The 23097-nt window shown below is 36.9% G+C and overlaps 1 protein-coding gene across 5 annotated transcripts in view; it reads right to left on the bottom strand.

Annotated features, from left to right (window-relative positions):
- The window catches only part of SOX6 (SRY-box transcription factor 6), a 588685-nt gene that overhangs the window by 81004 nt on the left and 484584 nt on the right, over positions 1–23097 (bottom strand). For all 5 annotated transcript variants that reach the window (XM_081063954.1, XM_081063955.1, XM_081063956.1 and 2 more), the window contains one exon: positions 2692–2841. In XM_081063954.1, coding sequence (XP_080920080.1) covers positions 2692–2841 — 150 coding nt within the window. The remainder of the gene's footprint in view (positions 1–2691; positions 2842–23097) is intronic.

Here is a 23097-nt window from a genome sequence, read left to right as displayed (position 1 = left end):
TACAAACCATTCTCAGTCCTTTGTGAACCTTGAAATTGTTTTCTCTGTTAATCTGGTCTTTTTTCCTGGCCTTAGATAGTTCCCTCATGCATATCATTCATATGCTGATCAATCCTCAGGATATATTGAGAAACCTTCCGTAGATCTTCAATGTACTCTCTGTGCATCTCTCTCCTTTCTGGTACTCTACCTCACAAATTCCATCTACTTTGGCATCCCTAAACTCCAAACACTGTCTCTTTACTCAGGGAGCCTGTCAAACTCAACGTAGGTACCCGTCCCTGCACTATTGTCTGGAAATTCCCTCTAGACAGTAAGCGGAAGCAACTCCAGTGCTTGCCTCACTTGTTTCTCTTCAGGGATCACTATCTTGTATTCCTATTGTGAATGTCTGAAAAACCATTATTTTATATATTTTGCCCTGAGTTTTTGTTGTTTAAGCTGGGAGAGTAAATCTGGTCCCAGTTCTTCCTCATGGTTGAAAATCGAAATCTTCTAGTTATTTTATTAGGCTCTTTCTGGGTATACAACTAGATATTTCAATTACAAGCCCTCCTACCACTACCACCACCATCTTCTTTCTTACCATCAGACCATCATCATCACTAAACTAACATTTATGGAATACTCACGAAATGCTAGAGGATGTATTATCTCAAAGATCCATAATAGTATTAACTTTCATTTTATAGAAGAGAAAACTGAGGCTGAAAGAAGTTAAGTAACTTTCCCAACATGACATGGCTGGAAAGTGTTAGAATTGACATTTGAACAGAAACGTTCTGACTTCTGATGTTGACAATTATAGCAAATAAAAATTCTGGGGGAAAAGAAGGTACATAAAACCGTTTATGTTTATTTTTGTTACCTTCAGCAAACTGTGCCCTTTGTGATGTGGTCATGTTATATACACAGGGAAAGCAATGACTATAGACAAAACCATGAGCTATTTTAGTGACCATAATTCTTTCAATTAGAAAATTATGAGATTGTTTGCAAAACTTCTTCAATAATAGATAGGAGCTATTTTTAAAATTTAAAACATTTGTTTTATGTTTTGATCTATATATTTTTAACCATACATACAATAAACAATCTAATAAGGATAAGGAATGCTTCCTTTGTTATTAACATAAAATATAGTCAAGTCAAATTACATAGAGAATGCCCTAAGAATTTGCATGTGGTCAAGTGAGTAATAAAATTCAGTTGGCCCACAGAGCTGGAATGGTAAAAGCAGATATAAACTTGAATTTAACCAGGGAACATTTTACTCATCCAGTAAAGGGTTGGTTTGGTGCAGTTCCATTTGGCCAACTCACTTATAAAATGACTTTTTCATGTTAAAATATCTAATACTCAATACCTCAAGTTACTGATTTTGATATGCTCATACTCTAACAACTATAATTAAACAAAGCGCCTTGGTTTGAGTTGTAGTGTTCTGACTCTTACTCACAAATAGAAACTCTTGGAACACAAAATAGTCTGTTTTCATAAGTCATACTATCTTATTAAATGTAAACTGCCTATTTTCATATTTCAATATTTCCAACAACAAAGTATACACGTCCATCTATTTCTGTGGAGAACCTAAAAACATGGGTGGCATGAAATTAATTCCTTTGGGTGGGGCACAGACAGATCTCCTTTAATGATGTTTACTTTTTTTTAATCTTTGTCATTTGAGATTCATATTTTTAAAAGACCTTTCTGAAATCTCAAAATTCTTATCTGTTTTATTTAGAAAATAAAACAATTTTCAGTGATTTTGTAGCACTAAATGCTATTTTGTCGGCTTTAGATATTTTCCATGTGAAGATTTAATAATTGTAAATTTTCTCAAATGCAGTACTTTGAGCACATTACAATAAACATACCCCTCTAAATAGGTAAGTCAATTACATGAAACAATTGTTTTTTTGAACTCTTTGAATTTGTTAATATAGGAAGGAAAGGCAATCATAAAAACTAACCAGTACCACCTATAGGTACCAGCTGCAGCACAAAGTTGGACTGGATCATCAATTTCCTTGGTCGCCAAGTACCTCTGGCTGCCTCATGTTAAGACACTGAAAATCAGTGAGGAAAGGTATCTATTAATGTCCCAGCCACAACCTGGGAGAGCCTGTTTCTCTTACCACAACTATATGACCTCAAAGCATGATTATGTAATGATACCACTCATTCCTCAGAGCCCATCTTTATAACTGTTTTTGAAAGGGAGACCTTTATCAACAAACCATATAAAGTCCAGCATTAGGCTCTTTTATGTTCCTTTTTCTAAATCTAAAGTTTTGAGATCCTCCTTCTCTGATATTATAAGTTGGTTCCCCACCTGTTTGAGGAACTTAGAAGTGTCGCAAGTCTATGACAAACGCTGGTAATAAAACCATGGCCATTCATGCCAGTGAACATTAAAAAAAGAAAAGCTAGAATCCAAAGGGGAAAAACTCTTGAGAAGGGAGTTTGCAGATTTAGGTAAAGGCTTCACAATATGGCACTATTGTTATCAAAAGGGAAACACCTGTTCCTCAGTGCTCAATCATGAAATGTACCATTAGGAGGAGCATTTTGGGGCTCCTTTATGTTGCTATGCTTCCTGCTGTTTATTCCCAGCACTGCCTGGTTCACTACCTTTCTTGTGAAGCTATTTTCCAAACTGTCACCATGATCCTGCAAAGCAAGTACCTTAACTTGAGTTACCGGGCTGGTCCCTCTCTTTTCATTTTTTATCCCAGTAGGTGAGACTGCCCCTGCTGTGTTTGGTGGCTGTGGAGTTGATGGCATCTTTGCTCCAGGTGACACCTGCATGCTGGCCAGCTGAGCGGCATAGAGCTGCTGCAAAACAGGGGAGACAAACAGTATCTCTTTAAATGCAGCTGAAATGGAGTTACAGGCAAAACTTACCGTATTGTTAGATAACTATATCTCTGACAGCTCTGCAATTTCTCTTTCACTATTTTTTAAAGAGGAAAATAAGAGAGACCGAATAATGTAAAAGAAAGAAGCAGTCCTGGCATGGGACTCATCTTCTGTCTCTGGTCTTTCTGGCAATAGTTTTATGACCCTAGACAAAGGACTTGATCGCTTTAGAATGGTTTCTTCAATTGCATGCGAGTTAATTTAACTAAATGGTCTTAAAGGTTCTTTGCAGTGCCTAAAATCTTTATAAAACATTCTTTAAATGTTGGTATGTCCATTTGAGTAATTTTAATATTCAAGAACTAGAAAAGGAATCTGAACTTCCCTAGGGATTACTAGAAGAACATCGTTCTTATTTAATTCTGACCCAGCTTCTCTGGGGATCCTTTCTTTGGAAATGATCACAGTGCTGCTCTCAAAATCCCCGAGGCCCAGTGGCTGTCATTCTTTTCTTAGGGTCTTATTTCTAAGCAGCATATAACACAGTCCTTAAGAGAATATAGACAGATTTGTGACAAAAGAAAATACTACTAACAAAATAAAATCAAGCTTCTTTTTCCTAGCACAGGATGTTAATCCTTAACTGTCAATGTATTAGGTTTGGGGTGAAATCGGCAATAAAGGAATATAGAGATCTGCTAGTTAACTAGAATTCAGATACCTCAATCTTAACACTCTGTAATGCTTGAAAACTCCATTCAAATATTTTCTTTTCTTCTTATCATCAAGATTCAGCCATTACCTTGATAGTCATATTTCTATCATAATAAATAGAAAGCTTCCTAGTTCATCAAGCACCGAGAAAATAGCTCAAACTTTGCCACATTAGTAGGGGAGAAAAAACAGGTGGTTTGTATGTAATTTCCAGCATTACTATCATTCAGATGGACAAATAAAAAAAATTACAGTAATCAAAAACAGACCTTTCAGCACATGTAATTAAATGAAAGCTTAATAAAGAATAATTTGCAAGAGCCAGATGTGCTTATGTCATGATTGTTGCTTTCTTTGGAACAATTTTTCTAATATAACAAGCCTCTAAAGAAATTAAAGTTTCATAATTCTGTGTGTGCAATGACTCAGTGGCAAGAAAAACTCACAAGTAAGAGTCAGTCAAACTGCTAGAACTTGGGGAGTAAAGGGGCCTATCTTTTTGGTTTCCTTTTTACTCCGTTGTATCCTTTTCCTTTGAAATTTAGCTAGGTGTCTTCAAAAGCAGGGCAAGTGAAGCTTCTGAAAAAATTCTGCTTGGATTAAGCCAGTAAAGTTCTATACAGAATGGAGTGGAGATGGTGGAGAACTGAAAGGGTGATGGCTATGTAATAGCTGATGTCGTGACCAATATGCCCTACTATTGAGTACGAAAGCGTCATGAACTCTTAAGGGGGCAAGAATCCTTAGACATCACTTATGCCTTCCTTTTACCTCAATAATTCACAAGATCGGAAAAAAGTCTAATCAATCCCAAGTCCTTCAGGGTATTTCAACTAGTGAAAAGGCAGAAAAACAAGTGTTTGGCAACAAATCCATTTTTCAAAAGGCTGCCTAAATTCAGAAATCCTTCAGATTGACTGAACAATACAGTTACATTTTAGAAATAGTGTAGTGTTCATTGCTTCCTCTAAAGCTTCGATAACCATTTATTTTATATCTCTCTCTAGTGGCTTGTACCTAAGAGAGGCAAGACCCCATAAACTCTGAGATTCCTCAGAGTTGTGATTCCTCGGAGTGCCTTGTGAGTTGTGATGACTGATACAAAAGACACAAAGAAATATGGTCATATTCCACACAACTTACAGATCTGGGTGAAATAAACAGTAAGCTATCAGATAAGACTCAGTAGAATGAGCCTTGAAATAAAAATCAGAAAATAGAGTCCAGTGTAAAGACAGAGGCACTCATGAAAATAAAGTTTTCACATTTAACATATGATTTTACATATAAGTATCATGCTTTTCAGACTGCAGACCTTGGATCTGACTTGGATAGAAAGAATCCCATTCATTGAATTGGTACAGGTTTAGAAGACAATTTCACAGATAGCTCATCTTCTAAGCTAACATTAATTGAATATGCTCTATATGCAAGGCTCTGTGTTAGAGACTGAGGAGGATTCAGAGTTTTGGAACAAGCAGATAGCTCTGGAGGACATGTGAGATATAGACCTGGAACACATGATTTGCATTTTTCTTGTGGTGCGTCTCACATTTTTAAATCTGTGTTTAGTTATGCACATGTGTCTTATCATCTTTGGTAGGCTGTAAGCTCGCTGAAGTCGTGATCAATCTAATATATAAAAGATAACCAATCAATTTGTTCTGAATTAACATATAGTATGTAAAGGAGAGACATTCTCTCTATATAAATGAGGCATCAGAATTGGTATATGATTATTATATATGCAATGAATAATTTTATGTTGCATTAAAAGAAGAGGAAATAAATTGAGTCCAAATTAAATTATATTGTTTCTTCAAAAAGAAATGATTCTTTTGAAGTCACTTGTTAAAATGTTGACTGGTTATCTGCTCAATAATTTCTAGCATCACTGACCTGTCTTAAACGTTTCTAACAAATTATACTGCTTCCACACTAACTACAGAGTAGTACCAATTTTTCTTCTTAGTCTAGTTACTTATAAATTTAAGCCTTTTCTAAACGCAACTGTATCCTTTTTTGAAAAATATTAAAAAACTAAAAATATTAAAAAATGAGAAAATATTAGTTATTCAAAGAAATAGCTTCAGTTAGAAATAGCTGTAGTCCTTTACAGACTAATGGTTTTAGGAAGGAAGAAGGTTCAACTCCGATTAACCATCACATAGGGTTTACAAAAATACCATTCCCCGTAGGATTTTCAGGTCATAGTTGATAGTCATAATAATGATAATAATGAATATTCATTTCCAAACACAGTTGGGATTTTAGAAATCAACAATATAGTAAAGCTTATGACAGGCTTAGCCAAAGTCCCATAAACATTTACACTTTGGTGAAGACTGTTTTCGTGAATATAGATTTTTTCCATTTCACTTTTGAAAAATATTCAGTGATTGTTTGGGATATTGAATTGTTTCTTTATCCAAGATATATAAAATAAATGCAGTGCATACCTGTAAAAATGAGCCTAGCTAAATATTTTTCAAAATTATAAAATCACTCATTATTTTATTGGAGTACTTTCAGAAATGCATTTACTATTTTATGGCTAAAAATATTCCACCTTTATTATTAGTTTGGTTTTAATAAAGTAGTCAGCATTAAAATTTCAGTAAGCTGAACAATAACATACTTGGCACATAGAACAGAAAGGACCTTAACAGATCATTTAGTCTAAGTCTGACCCCTTCATTCTACTGATGAGCTGAGGTCTAGAGAGTAGAAGTAGCATGCCCAAGATCATACAACTAGTTAGCATTGGAGCTAGAACTCTCTAGCTCTCACTTTAGCATTATCATTTAAAATACAAATGGATATATGATGAACCAACCTTTGCACCTTTCCAGCATTGATGAATTTGTTCAAGGACAAATCTTTACTGAATGCTTACTATTAGCTAAACACTGTGCTAAAAACTAGAGGCACAACAATAAGCCTCTCAGAAATAGTCCCTGCCTTAATGGAGCTAGAAAGAGAAACACATTAAATAAATGCTTAGACAGTAACTGTAAATTATGGTTAAGGGAAGTGCTGAGAAAGAAAAATACAGACTGGCAAGAGACCGTCCAATAAAGGTGTTCAACAGTCTGGAGGATCAGAATAGCTTCTCTAAGGAAGTAACATTGTAAGTAAGAATTATCCATGTGGAAAGGTTGATAAAGATCCTTCCAGAGGTGCTCGCTTCGGCAGCACATATACTAAAAAGATCCTTCCAGAGAAGAAATATCAGTTATTATGGTTCTGAGGTAGAAAAGAGGGTAATGTTTTCCAGGAACTTCAAAAAGACCAACGTGGCAGGACCGTTGAGAGAATGTGGAGTGGCAGGAGAAGAGGCTAGAGAGCAGTGAGGTCTTATAGGCAAAGTTAACAATTTTAGACTTTATCCCCCAAAGAGAAGCATCTACATACAAAAAGGAGCAATGAACTGACACCAAGACACAGAAAAGCTTTTCTATGGGTTATCACCAACTCATTGACCAATCTTTTAAATAAATTTGATTAGAGAGTCCAATGAGATCTCACAAATGCACAGAATACCTCTAATAGTGTTTCTGGAGTTCTGCGTCCTGAGCCTAGCCGTAAAGGAAAACCTATCTTGCACTTGAATCCTAGTGATACTTTAATAAATAAACCTGCTTAGACTCAACACAAAACAGTAGGTCTTACCAACCAAACTCAGCCTTATGGTAAAATTCTTGAGTGTCTTTGATTACGCATACTGGTCTACGGCCAGGACCTAAGAAATTGATTGTGTCAAAGCCATTTTATAACACTACTGTATTTGGGAGGAGAGGCATGCTTCGCTCTCAAAATTGCCAAATTTGTGTCAAATGATAATAGGTAGTATCACAGTGTATCTAATATTTACCATAATGCGAAATACACACATACACACACACACACACACACACACACACACACGCATGTGTTCTGTGATAAAATCATATAGTAATATCTCCATTGGAGAGTGCCACAGGATAAAAGGTACAAGGCCTTTTCTTCTCATAATCACATGATTTTCACATAACCACATAACTAGTCATCCAGTCATCCAAACATCACCCCCCTTTAGTCACGTGTTTATTTAACAAACATATATTGAGCATTGACACAAGTACTGTGCTAGGTATTTTACATTTATTATTCTATTTCATCTTTAAAGTAATTATATAAGATAGGACTTATTATCCATTTTAGAGTCAGTCTCACTTTTAAGACCATATGTTTTCTACTGCTTTATTTTAAAATTAAATTATTTTTAATCAGCTATCCAGTAAATCACAATGAAACCCATTTCCTGTCCCTAGCCACAAGACAAGGATCATTGTCCAAAAAGAAGAGAGATTCTAATGTTGCTGCTGTTCTCAGCTCTCAAACAGCAAACTGTATTTCCAGATGTCTTTATTTTTTCTAAAATGGCACATTCCACAATTCTCACACTGAGGCCACCAGCCACCTTGAAGGCACAAGAGGCACAATTTTGATCCAAACAATTCCCTTCTCCAACCAATCTTTAAGCCATAATAGAAGACATGTGAAATATCCTAGTGACACATTTTAATAGACTGATCAAGTAAAAAGAACTATGCAGAGTTTGGGTAGAAATAGGAGAACCTGATAAAATGGAAACTAACAGGGGCTTTAAACTGGCACCAGTATGCTCCAGCATATAGAAACCAACTGTAAAAAAGCAGGCACAACTTCACAACCTGGATTCTCTTTGGAGCAAATTCTCCTGGTTTGTCATTTCAATTAGAAAGAGCATTTTAAAGTGGCCTGTCAGAATCTGGGCGAGAGAGAGAAAAAAAAAAGTCTCCCTCCAATGCAACTTGCCTATTGGTGAATAATGAGGAAAGTACAGAGAAGGGAAAATGTTATTCTATAAAAACAGATTCATAGACACTACTGAAAGATTTCAATTCTTACCTATATATTCACCCCTTTTGCTATGGTTCCACATAATGTCTGGGAACACCAGGCCTCGCCCAAGTTAACTCAGATTCTATTTTTGTGTACCTGACTCCATTCAGGGTGACAACAGATGTCAGAGGAAACGAGCAGGGTAGGGTAGAGGAACATCCTTAAGGAAATGTCATTATTTACTGGATTGGGGCTGCCTAATACGAGGCCCCAAGCCTGGATCAGTTCTCCAGGGATCTCCTGGGTTTTGTTACCTTCCCAAAACAATGCAGAGGGTCTCCTTTGCCTACCAAGCAAGGCACGCTATGGGTTGGACAAGTTTGGCTGGAAGGCTGTGAGAAGGTGGAACGGAGACAGGGGTAATTAAGCAGCCTGATTTAGTGCTTGTTCAGCATGGGGAAGAAAGTGTGTCAGTAACAAGTCATTACAGACTGAAGGAGAGCTGGGGGAGAGAGCTTAAAAATAATTTGAAAGAGATCACAAATACTTTTACTTCTCATAAACCTCCAAAGTCAACAAAATGATCCAGGAAATATAGCTGTGGTTTTATGGAAGGAAAGAACTGGAGTCCTTGTTTTCAGCATAGAAGGTACTTGTTTAGCTATACCTTTAATATTTGACACCACAGAAAATTGGCTGTAGATAGGAGGTGGGAGAAAGAACAAGGCAAGAACTACCACTCCCACTTCGCACATACTGGGTTAATTTCCAAGTCAATCTTCTTGCCCCTCCTGCATATTTTTCTATTGCCATACTTTTTCTCCATTCCTAGTAACCCCTCTTATTTGTCATAATCCTACTCATCTTTTGAGCCTCAACTGAAAAATCAATTTCTCCTTAAAGCCTTATCTGACCACTGTCTTCTGTTCCTACCATATCACATCCTCTATCCCCTTGTACTTTATGAAATTTCTTTTTTTTTCTCCATGCCATTCTCTACCACCAAATTCCAAGCTCCTTAAGGGGGAGGACTGAGTCTCATTTAGTTTTATGTCCCAAGCACCTAACATACAATGCCTGACATTTACAGATGCTGTTAACTGACAATCACGACCCCTTCTTTTTTATTCTTGTATCTATCTTCTTGGAATTGTTATCATTTCTGTCTACACCCTTTCTTAATATACCTTTCCTCACATCCTCTCCAAAAGGAACCCCAGAGATGAGTTCATCTTTCTTTGTTTCGTCTTCTTGAATACATAAGCACTTGGATTCACCATTGTAATACACTGATTTTCTTGTAAAGAAACACCAAATAACACAATGTCAGAAGAAGACAGAACTGTAAATATTAGCTAATCCAATCCCTTTGCTTTACAGGTGAAGAAAACTCAAGTCTAAAGGAAAACAAAACAAAACTGTGATTTGCTTAAGAAAACCAACTGGTGAGCAGTCGGCAGAAGGAAACTGAGAACCCAGGCTTCCTAGTTTCCCCATCCGGTGTTCACAGGGACTCATTATCCTTGTGTTCTGTTCTCTTTGGGAACTGACTGCAAGGAGAATTTGTACATTCTATCAGAACTTTTGGTTTGTAGGTACTACATAAAAGGGATGTTTTTCCACCATTCCCCTGAGATTTAAAAGAGAATTTCATCTGATATGTACTTGAAATTACTGGGCACCCGAGAATGATTTATGTTTTAGAATTTTATTGTAATAACTACTTTAAAGTGTACAAATTTTAAAATGCAACCATAGTAATTAGGTTAAGGTAATCATAATCATGTAGACGTGTTTTCAGATTTTTAAAATATAAGTTTATGCAAATACACATGAAGGGCCAAAAAATTTGTCTCAGGTGAGAGCAGACCTATTTTACCTCCTTTGAGACTTCTGCCATTTGCATTTCCACAACAACCAAAGGAAAATGGGACAAGCATTGACTATAAGCCACTGGACAGCCATGACCTGTTTAATTCATTTCATTATCCCCTGCAGCCAGCTCAAGCATGTCAAGTAAAGAAAAATGAATAAAAAAAAGAGTTTTCCTGGCTAGAGATCCTCTTGCCTACTTCCCCAAGCACAGAGTAGCTTGCTCCTCTGACAGAAGTCCTGATAATGCGGGAGTGAGGTTGGGGGAGTACGTTGGGAGTGAAGTAGACAAGAAGCTGTTAAAAAAAAAAAAAAGAAAGAAAGAAAAAGGAGAGAGGTTCGGGTTAAAGGTCCTACCCTTATAGGAAGAGAATTAAAACAACAATAACAAAAATAAAAAATGGAATCCATCAGGTAACAGAGCACCCAGCCGTTTGCTACAAAAAAAAACCAGAATTTATTCATTCTTGGATTGCACCAGTTACACTGGAATGCATTGGGAAGAGCTTTTCCTTATGAAACACAATTGCACAGTACAGATCACTAAGAATAAACAAAGTAACCCCCAATATTTATTACAAGAAAACTCAATTTCTCTCTGCTTCTTCCAAGAATCTTTTCTTTCAGGGTGCTAAATAAAATACGTAAATATATAATGCTTTATTTACAGAAGTAAAAGTTCAGTCATTGAAATAATTAGTAATTTGGTTCTTGAAGCAAGATATTCGAAGAGGGGATAATGAGGGCAGTTGCATTGGGGAATGAATCTGACTGTTTTCCTTCTGTTTCTGAGAGCTGGGCACACAAAGGTGAAGAGATCCAGCTCTCTGACTGTGCTCAGAGCTGGGCTGCTTGCATTGTTAATGCTCCTTTTAATCTCTAGTCACAAAACCATTGCTCATCAGGGAAACCTTACACAAGTGCATCTTGAGTCTACCGATGAGATATAAAAACTCATCAATTGAATCCAGACGTTGGGTTTGAAATCTAAGCATGATTTCCCATAAACTAAGCTATGGGTAAGTTTTCAATGGGCATATGGCTTTGAGCAGATGTGCTTAATTCAATTAATTACTTTCAACACGTAAATATAGGTCAGGTTCTCAATATTTAAAAGTACTGTTTCTTTGTAACCAAAAGGTAAATTCTGGTTCAAGCTCATTGACAAATTATTTATTGAGTAGCCACTCCTGGCCAGGTACAATCTGGAAAAACACAAGTGAGCCGTGACTTTGGGGAAAGGGAGTGGGGAGGAGAAAACAAATAAATAAGCACAGAGACCTATAATTCTGGTGGTGGTCCGTGCTATGAAATATAAAGTGACCAGGTATGTGCATTTGGGGGAAGGGACATTTTTAAATATAGAGGAAATCAGGAAAAACTGAAAGGAGGGGACATCTGAATAGAGATTTGGAAGTCATGAGGAAGTAAGCCATATCTTTGTCTGGGGACAGCGTCCCAGGCAGAGGCAAAGATGCGCTTGTGTTTGGAGTGTCTGAGGAACAGCACCGGGGCAGTGTGGTTGGAGTAGAGTGAGCTGGGCAAAGGGCAAAGGTCAGATGTCAAAAGGATGGCACCATGGCCAGATCATGTAGACCGTATGTACAATCTAACGGACGTTGAATTGCATTCTGAATCGCTTGGTTTCTAGAAAACACCATTATAACAACATGGCAGACCTGGAAATCCCTCAGCAATACCCACAGGAAAATCTGGAGATGTGCCAGGGCTGCTTTGCCTTGGCCCACGATGCCTGCCAAGAAACCAGATGCGATTGCTTGAAAAATATTCTATAACTGCCCAGCTTCTATGCCCTTCAATTTCCACCCATGATAATGCCTCCCAAAGAACACAGAATGAAGACAAATATGGGTAAACACGCAATAATAAAGTTCACTAAATTTTTTTTAAAATTATATATATATATATAAATACATATATTTGGGAAAACAAAACTGTATGAAAGTATAATATTTTATAAATGCAATGTTTTTCACTTTAATCCATTCAACAAATGTTGCTGGTTGGAAATAAACATGTTTACTACATGAAAATGATTTTACTGTTTTTAAACTGAACTTGCTTTTTAATTTCTCAGGAGACTTTGAAAGACTGAACACAAGAATCATGCAAATAAACAAAATTCACACCTATGATGAAATATACAGATTTATTAAACAGAAATTTCATGTTAATAATGTTAATCTGAAATGTGCATTTGTAGTAAATATTGAAAGAGATAAGGGTGTATTTTGAATGAACATTTAAGTGATCAAGTAAAATGAGCAAGAAATAATGCCAAATATCTCTTCTTAGTTTCCACTTCTATTTGCTGCTGTTTTTAGGTTTTTTTTTTTAATTAAAAAAAATGTTTTACCCTATTTCAGAGCCACCTCCACTAACCATTATTTTTTAAACTGCAAATTATCAGTATTGCCACCTGGAAAACTTCAGCATATTTGCAGTATGTAAATACACCATCTGTATCCTACAGAATACCCATGGCTTCCTCCTTAATTAGCAGGAAGGAATGATATCTTATACATAGCAGCCATAGTAAAAAATTATTCGAATAATGTACAATAAGCATACAACATACGGAACTGTCACTACGAAGATTCTGAAACATATCTCAATAATCCACCTTGAAAAATCCTTACAGCAGATGAAACAGGTAATGGTCAACAGAAAGGGCTGAAGAAGGAAGCCGGAGAACTAAGGTTTACATGATGCTCTGAGAGGCAGAATAGCACAGTGATCAAGAGTGCACACTCTTTAGTCAGAACCACAGTTTACAAACTGTGTAATTCGGGCAAGTGATTTAATCTCACTGGGCCTAAAATGTCCATGTCTTTAAAATGGGAAAAATAATAGTACCTACTCCAAACACTCATGCACATGACATTCCAAGAGAAGGACACACTATAGAGACTCAATACTTGCAGCTCTTATTAGCATATTCTCTTTCAGAGACGTCACTCCAAAGTGATCTTATTCAGAAAAACATTTGGCATTTTTATTGTTTAGCAAAAATGAGGGATATAAAGATGAAGGTGAGCTCACAACAAGGACAGGAAGGAGAGAGGGAGAAAGACAATTCGATGAGCAGTAAATGGAAGGATTTTACAATCACTAGTGAAACAGCATCACTGGGCACAATTAGGTGTTTTTTTCAGCTTTATTAAGGTGTACAATGTGATGATTTGATATATGTATATATTGGGAAAATGACTGTCACAATAAGGTTTCTTAACACACAAGTCACAATTATTTTGACTGAGGACAGTTAGGTAGGTTCTGCTTATTAGTGAAGCCCTGGAAAGCTACCCTATATTAACTAAAAGTTTTTAAATAATCCTATCAAATTATTTAACCAAAAAAAAAAAACCTGAAAAACAAAAACAACAACAACAAAAAATACCTTGCAGAATGGACACTAATCCCCTGCAATATGTTAACGTGGTTAAGCAAATAAGAGTTTCTGCTCTGCTTTTAGTCATGTCTCCCTCTCCCAGACCATTCCTTTGGGCTAGTGCCCAAAAGCTGTGTCCCAAGGAACGAAGATGTTCACACTGAGAACCAGTGTGGCTTTGAGAAGGCCTTTAGATTTATAAAATGTGACACTTGTCTGGAGAAAGGGAAAGCAGACTTGGCCATTCATTTAGGGAACAAGAACTTTGTTTTGTTTTTGTTCTCATTGTGTATTGTTGAACAGAGAAAAACCTTGAAGCATTCAAAGTCCTAATTTTGGGGGGGGGGTATGTTTTGGAATCTCAATTATCTTCTCCAAGCCTACTGTAACACTCCCAGAAAACTCACAGTACGTGATGTAAAATCACAGCTTCAGTGTCTAAGAGGCGTAATTCCAAGTGGACCATGGAATATTTATGTCTCCACGCAGCTCTTTGAAGGAATAATCTTATGTTTTTGTGCCTGTCGTGGGTCAGAGGTTCAAATCAGCACTTCTTTCTGTCACTCCTTATATGTTTTACTATAATTTACAGCGCAGCAAGAGGACTCATAAAACAAAAGTGTCTATTTTATTTCAGCAACTAATTCTAGTTAATCAAAGATTTCCAGCCAAACAACCCAGCATGAAACTCTGCATGGAAAATATGAGGAGAACAAAGCATTTTGTCAAACAACACATCTCATGATGTAAACACATATGTCTCTTCAAGGAAATTTTATCGTTTCCACATTATCAGCGTACAAAAGGAGCATTCTTGTCGCAGACCTGGTGCGACTGTGGAGTCATAGTCATTGGAAACAAGAGCCTGATTAGGTTCCCACACAGATATGAACAGACTTTCCTTTTTTTAGTGAAATAGCTGCTTTTACTCCTTTTTAAAACAGACTGGTAATTGTCATCCTAAAAACACTGAATTGTACTGGGGCAACATTTGTTTCTGCTCTTTTTTCCCCCATCGTTTTAGAATCAGCCAATAACATGACTATCCCTTCTGGTTGGTCCTCTTCGGGAAAGTCTGAGTTAATCCACAGCTGTGTGAATGTGAAAAAGGGACACAGCAGGCAAAGTCTGTTGGGTCTCTTGTCTGCTAATAAAGTGCACAGTCTGCAAGACAGATGTTAAGAGGATCTGTTAAATAAGTCAGTGGCAGAGCTCCTGACCTCTGCCAAGGAACATTTTATTATTCCAGAAAGGGGCATAATTGCACAGCATTAACAATTAGAAGAACCATCGCTTTTTCTTGATCGATTTTTACTCCTTGCTTCATCATGTGCTTGAAATATACTATCAAGTCCTATTCACTGAGAAGCAATGTGCTAAATATGATTGGTTTTAGTACAAGTTGCAGATTACAAGATTTCCCCAAATCCCGGGGAAATGGCTGAACATCGGCTTTGCTTCAATCTTAAATGGTTTTGTTTATTCTGTGTGTATCATGACACTATTTGTACAGTTTCACTTGCCACAGGGTACCACTGCACTAAAGAGACTAAGAATCTTACCAAACATCGTTCCCTAACTATTAAATGCAGTGTAATGAGAAATGGAAACTAGAGATCAAATTAATAGAGGAATATCACATCATAAAGTTGTTCACTATACCTTAGACCACTTTACCCTTTATGGTGTGAATAAAATCATGTCTACCACATGCACGGCGAATTCCCAAGTGGGGCATAACAGGCACTTTGTGATCTGACCCCTTGCTTACCTTTCCAATCTCACCTACCATTGCTCTTGTACACTCAGCTTGTGCCACACTGTCATTTTCTGAACATACCACACTGTCTAGTGCTTCTACACCTACAGGCCAGCTGTGTTCTTTGTCTGGAGTGTGTTTTCCCTCCTCAGTATCTCTGCCACTCTGCATCCTTTCCCCATAAACCTGGGGAATGTCCACTCACCTTTCAAGATTTAATTTTAACCTCACCTCATCCGTGAAGATTCCCAATACTTCCTTCCCCAACCAGAGCTTAACGCTTCCTCCTCCCATAGAATTTTTATTCTGTAAACCCACCTAGTTTAACAGTTACCACATTGCTTACTAGACTGTGGGTCTTTTGAGGACAGAGTCAAGTTCTACTGACCTTAGCATGCCCAAATAGAAGAGAGGGCTAACTGTACAGCAGGCACTTAATAAATTACCATTTGTGAAGTTCATGTGTGAGTGAATTAATTAAATAATTACTCACTTTTTCATATAGTAAGTAATCATATAAATTAATATAAGTTTATATTCTGGCCTTGTCACTACTGCCAGCACTGCTACACAATCTTATATTTTAATATGCCTTATTTTGCTCTTTTAGAGGATAATCCTCATTAGGTTGGTACACTCAACTGCAAAAACTGTATCTCTACAAAAATTCACAGGTGTAAGCAAGAGATATGCTGTCCTCTTAGCCATCTGTTTTAATTAAGGTCAATTCATCCAAAATTTATTTGTGAGACGCAATCAAATTCATTGTTGCCTCACAATTCTGTGCATCCTAACAAGCTGTGTGACTTAGATCAAGTTAATCCATCTCTCTGGGCCTCAGTCTTTTCAATTGTAAAATCAAAAGATTCACATAATAGTCAACGTTGGGTGAAGCACTTTTCACAAGCATTTTCTTGTTTATTCCTTACCACTGCCCTGTGGGGATAAGTATGATTCCTAATCCCATTCAATAGAATCTGGGTATATGAAGATTAATTTGCCAAAGCTCAAGGAACCAGTGGAAGGTCAGGCTTTGACCTTCTAGGCCTCTGAAGGTCTTTCTAGCTCTGAAAGGCAATGAAATCTTACAATCTCAGTGTCTATTTGGGAAGGCTTTTCTTTCAATATGGTGGCATAGTTTCTTGATTCATGGAAAATCCAATTTAAGATACCTTAATTGCTACCTGGCCATCATTTCTTGCTAAAGAGTACTGCACTGAGAATCATGCTTTAGGAACTCAGGATTAGTCATCAGGCATAGGTATTAGGACAGAAATATTTCAAAGAGTCTATACACAACCAGTGTGGTCAATCAATAAATGAGTACGAGGACTGATAATTAAGTTCAAGAACTTGTTTTCAACGATGTTGCTAACCTTTCTTGATATCAGAGGGATTATTCATTATGAATTTGTACCAACTAGACAAACAGTTAACCAAGTTTACTATTTAGAAGTGCTCAAAAGGCTGGCTGAAAAAGTTAGACGAAAACGACCTGAACTTTTCATCAACAATTCATGGCTCTTGCATCACGACAATACACCAGCTCACACAGCACTGTCTGTGAGGGAGTTTTTAGCCAGGAAACAAATAACTGTATTGGAACACCCTCCCTCCTCACCTGATCTGGCCCCAAACGGCTTCTTTCCTTACCCAAAGATAAAGGAAATATTGAAAGGAAGACACTTTGATGACATTCAGGACATCAAGGGTAATACGACAATAGCTCTGATAGTCATTTCAAAAAAAGAGTTCGAAAATTGCTTTGAAGGGTGGACTAGGCGCTGGCATCAGTGCATAGCTTCCCAAGGGGAGTACTTTGAAGGTGACCATAGTGATTTTCAGCAATGAAGTATGTAGCAGTTTTTCTAGGATGAGTTTGCAAACTTAATTGTCTGACCTAGCATGTTTACATACATATATAACAAATGATCAGCGTTATGCTATCTGTTATCACTTTGAAGTATTGCTCATTTAATTGATTTCCTCCCTAGACTATTATAAAAAAGCAGGAACTTCCTTAGCTTGCTTCCTTAATAAGAGTACCTATAGTACATAGCATATGCTTTAAAAAATACTTGTTCAATTAATGAATGATTAAGACAGACATACATGTAAAGGTGTGGAGAGAAATGATGTTTATTGAGTATCGACCATGTAGGAGACACTGTGCTAGGAATTATAATTGGCTTATGTTATTTCACTTAATAGTCACAATATGAGAGATGTCATTACCCCCATTTCACAGACGAGGAGACTGAGGTTCAGAGGATATTAGCTCAAGTTCACATAGTTCTTTTAACTGAAGAGTTCTGGTGGAACCAAGAAGCACTGCTTTCTTGAAACCTCCAAGCCATTCACTATTGTATAGACAGAAAACATGTCAGAGAGCAAGGTAGCTGACAGATAAAAAGGTAGGCATGTGGTTCCAATACACAGTGACCAATCATCCATCACCTGATGATATCCAGTCATTTTCCTGTCTCACAGTGAGTTATATCTGTATTTGGTGACAGTGATTCACAATCAGGAAATGCAACAGAGGGGGGGGGCGTCTAAAATCAGGAATGGGATGGTTGGATATAAATGAATTGTGCATGACTATTTGGTTCTGCCACTCAGAAATGCCTCTTTATTAAACTATTCATAAATGAATAGAGAAGCGCCATCCAGGCCTACTATCTCAATAAGGCTTCTCAGTTGTGCTACGTCTAAGCTAATGATTGAACTATGCATTATTCAGGGACTGCCCCGTGGGCTCTAGAGCAAACACTTCCTGGGACCTGAAGAAGATATTCTTAGCAGGTGAACAGCAACACTGCAGAGGTTGTGTCTTTTTCTATGTGGCCTAAGAAGCTCCTCAACTCTGGAGGGCAATCCAGTGCAGGGAGGACTCTGGGTCACACCTCCCTTTAGTGTCAGGGGGTGCTTCTCCTTCTCCTTTATTTTTAATTTGTTTGCTTTTTTTGTTTTAAGCACACCGAGTGATAATCCACTGAGAATGTAATGCTAAAGCACTTTTCCTACAGAGTTTTTAAACTGGGCCTCTGAGAAGGAGTTTGATACAATTCAATGACTGAAGTAATACCTTTGTCCATTTGAGCATTAAATGAGACGTTGAAATGCAGCTTAGTTAGAGGGAATTTCAGAAAATAGTACTTGCTTATTTTTATTATTATTATTTTTTTTTTAATTTCTCTCCCAGCTGAGTAGAGAGCAGAACTTGAAAACTGCAGCTCCGTCACTTTCCATAGCCTCTCAGGTCAGCCTCTCACCAGTGTTAATTAAATATAACCCCCTTAGAATCTGAGAGGTTAAGTGAGAGCAACATAGCATTATTCTTCAATATATTACTGTGAACACAAATGGCCATAATCTGTTTATAAGAAGACTTCTTTCAGCAGAGGTCACACTAATGAAAAATTGTAAGAGGCAAAGGAACATAATGTGACAACTGTTCATGGCAAAATACATTTTAAACTACCCATTTCCACATCTATTGTCCTTAAATAACACATATTATAAAGGAAACTCATGTTAACAGATGGTTTCAGCTCTGGGCAGCAAATGCAGGCCAGTTTTCCGCGTGATAAAGTGAAACTGTAAAAGCCAGTGCATAATTCAGTCAATCTCTTGATTGACTGAAAAGTCTTCTTCCTTTCCCTCAAGTTAGAGAATTTTCATCCAGCAGTTACAAGCATTAGTGTATTTTCTCTTTTTTAGCAAATGCTGTCTCTTCTGTAGCACAACTTGACCAAATTCTAAAACTGGAAAATTGCTGAAATAATGGTTCTGTACCAGCCATTTTAAATTAGAAAAGTCTCTTTAAGCTACTGGGTTTATGGCTCTAAAAAGTTCCATACACTGTCCAGAGCTATCTGTAAATTAAATCATTTACAATAAAGCTCTTTAATCCGCTACAATTAGTCTTGTTTCTCTGAACATGACTTTACTGTAAATGCTCCTTCCTGACTCTCCTATTGTCCCAAGATTCTTGAGAAGAAAGCAGCCAGGCGATAATTCAACATTATTGCTGCTTCAGTGCACTAACGGCTTAAAGAGCAGCAAATAGTCCGCTCTCTGCCCCCAGGGCTCCAGCAGTCTCCTGGCCTGAGGCAGGCGTCCTGACCCAGCAATGTCCAGATGTCAAGAGGAATTCCCAGCGCCTGATGCGGCAGGCGCCCCATTTCAGTATGCTCACACATCTGCTTCATCTGCTGGCCTGCAACCTGCTGCACACGCTCGGAGGGGAAGGCGGGCTAGGGATGGGTAAGGACGCACTCCCCAGCCACTCCAGGACACTCGTCAAAACTGAAATTGTAAAACAGCCCCAGAAACTCTCAAAAGAATAGAGCTCTGGCAATTCAGCAAAAACATTCTAAGCATTTTCCTAACAAGAACACCACAGAATAAGACAAGACAGATGTCACGATAGCTCTTCTCAGCCTTGTTAAATTCTCTTAGGCTTAAAGTGTCTTCTGGATACTTAACTAGAAATCTGGAAAGTGTATGAACTCTTTGGGATCCTGAGAATGTCCTGTTGACTTTGAAATTTTCCCCTCTTATGATATAATTAAATTACTTTTACTTGAATATTATAATAAGAGAAGAATAAGTTATGCAAGAAAACTTCTAAATGACTGTGCTTTCTATATACCAGTCAGCAGAGCTTAAAGCAAAGAATCTGGTCAAGAAGTGAATTTTAAAATACACTTAAACCATCTATTATAGTCCTATTTTGTTTAATAGATGAGCAATCTGGTCCAAGCCACTTATCCTATCTGAGCCTCACTTTCTTCTTCTAAAATATGGGGATAAAATTAAAGCATATTTATTATAAAGCCTAAATATAAATTGCTTATTAAACTGTGAAAACTCTACAAAACGTATTATATGTGTGTATATAATATATACATATATGTATATATATGTATATATAATATTCACACTATTCTTATATCTGTTTGGTTTTGTTTTTAGAAAGCAATTCAGGCTTCTTTTGTAATAGCCAGTCCACACAGCAAATACAAATTCTCTGCCAAGAATGATCCCATTTATCTATCCTACAGGATCTCAACAAACAACGTCCTGTAAAAATGAATGAACAGCTACCAGGTCCTCACCAAATTTCATATTTACTTCACTCTGAAAGATAGACTTATCTACCATAACAGTCAGACATAACATTCCTTTGCTGAAAGCCAGAGTATATGGTAAGCTGACTACAATTGAAAAGATGAGCCTGAGGAGAATGGTGGCTGTTCTAGCCAGAAGTGACTGACTGGCTAGAATGAAAGTCTTAGTTCTGAAGATCAAAATGAAGTAAAGAACCAAAGATAAACAATCAACTAGGTCTCAATTTTTTAAAAATCTGCCCACCCAGGTTCAGGCGGATGGGTAGGTAGGTGGGATATTTGGGATATTTGTAAGATGAGTAACATTTGTAATTTCAACTCTTTGTGATATATTTCTTGCCCTATTTTCTCTTCCCCTTGCTAGAATGAAAACTCCATGAGGGCAAGGAGATTGTTTGATTGACTGTTATTTCCTTAGTACCTAAAACAGATTTTCTCCACCTCAGCACTACCGATATTGCAAACTGGATAATTCTTCATTGTGGGGGCTGTCCTATACATTGTAGGGTATTCAGCAGTATCCCTGGTCTCTACCCAATAGATGCCAGTAGTATCTCCACCCCCACCTGACATCATAACAATCATAAATATTTCCAGACATTGTCAGCTGAACCCTAGGGGGCAACATCGCCTCCAATTGAGGAGCACTGGTCTAGAATAGCACCTGGCACGAAATAGGCACTATGAATCTCTGTGGAATTGAATGATTAAATTTGTGATATTTGGATTTTCATACAAACTTTTCCAAATTTCCTGAGCGTGATCATTTATAAGCTCCCTTAAAAGAAAAAGATTTTGATACAACTCTAAGGTACAAAACGTGTTAGGTCATTGTAACAATCATATGCAAAGCTAACAAGTGTAACTTTGAGTAACAAGATTTTAAAAAGAGAGGATGTAATACTTCCTTCTGTCTTTAATTTAAAGGAATAAGTGAATTAGAGTAAAAATTTCATAAATCCCCAAAATAGATTTTCTAGGTTTAAAACAACTCTATTTCAAACTGGCTTCAAATGAGCACCGTATGCTTGCTCTTTGCATAGTTTGAGATGGTCAATATATATATACTTTAAACAAAATTTTTGTACAGATCTATGATTTATTTATTTTGGTTTTAGTTCATACTGCCCAAGGTCAATAGCATTAGAGAAATCACTGATAAGGGACCAAAAATCATGGTCCAGGTGGATATACGTATCATGACATTAGTTACAGGTATTTTAGCTGGTGCTATAAGAGAAACACACAGCCAGGAATGAACTCAATGAAGTTTACTGGAAATTAAACATTTTTGTTTAAGTCTTTCCTTCACCAAATGACCAAAAGGGTGGAGGCCTTGGGAAATTTACTTGGCTCTACTTTGCCTCCATGTTGCAGTCTATTAACAGGAAATGCAAATACTTAGCTAATCCCACATTAAATGATTAAAAAATATCAAGGAACTGGTGTTTATAAAACTAAGATAAAAGAATGTTAATTAATTCCTCTCAATTTGACTCAGGATGACTCTACCGATGTCATCAATTATAAGGGAGGAATGAAGGAAGGGAAATACAATGATTTTTTTTTTTTTTTATCCCCACAGCAACTAGTACAGAGTACTGGTGTATGTTCAGTGCTTGTGTATTTATATTTAATTGAGAAAAGAATGAATCATTAGTGCCATTTAGGTTTGCAAGATATGTGAGAAAATCTAGTTATTTTCCTAATCCTAAAAATCTAGAACAGTCAAAATAAAGCAAGATAGTTTCAAATCAGTACAGAGAGCTTTAAATCATTACAATTTTTTTTCTGAATTTACAATTTAGATGGACTTGCACAAACATGCTTACCTGTAACATATGAATTTTTCTACAAATAAAACGATAAGGAAGAATTGGCAGAGTAGTAATGATTATTTGCTAACTCTACTGGTCAGAAGTTTTATTCCTCCACTGGGTCATGTCTATAAAGGGAATCCATCCAACTGTAGCTCCTCGATTCCTTTTAATTATGTTAATAATGTCACTAAAAATATTTTGGGTTTGGAAAAATATTGTTAGTGTCCATATGACACAAAGTGATCTACAGATTTAATGTAATTCTTACCAAAATTCCAATGGCACTTGTTACAGAAATAGGAAAAACAACCCTAAAATTCATATGCAACCACAAAGATCCTGAATAGTCAAAGCAATCTTGAAGAACAAGAACAAAGCTGAAAGCATCACATTTCCTAATTTCAAAATATATTACAAAGTTACAGTAATAAAAACAGCATGATACTGACATCAAACAGGCATACAGACCAATGAAACAGAACAGAGAGCCCAGGAATAGACCCACACATATACAGTCAAATGATCTTTGACAAAGGTAACAAGCATACCCAATGGGAAAAGGACAGTCTCTTCAATAAATGGTGCTGAGAAAACTCAATATCTAGATGCAAAGTAATGAGATTTGACCTTTAACTTAAATGACACACGAAAATT

The sequence above is a fragment of the Rhinolophus hipposideros genome (assembly GCF_964194185.1).
Source record: "Rhinolophus hipposideros genome assembly, chromosome: 10".
Lineage (NCBI taxonomy): Eukaryota > Metazoa > Chordata > Mammalia > Chiroptera > Rhinolophidae > Rhinolophus > Rhinolophus hipposideros.
This window is presented reverse-complemented; position numbering and strand designations above follow the sequence as displayed.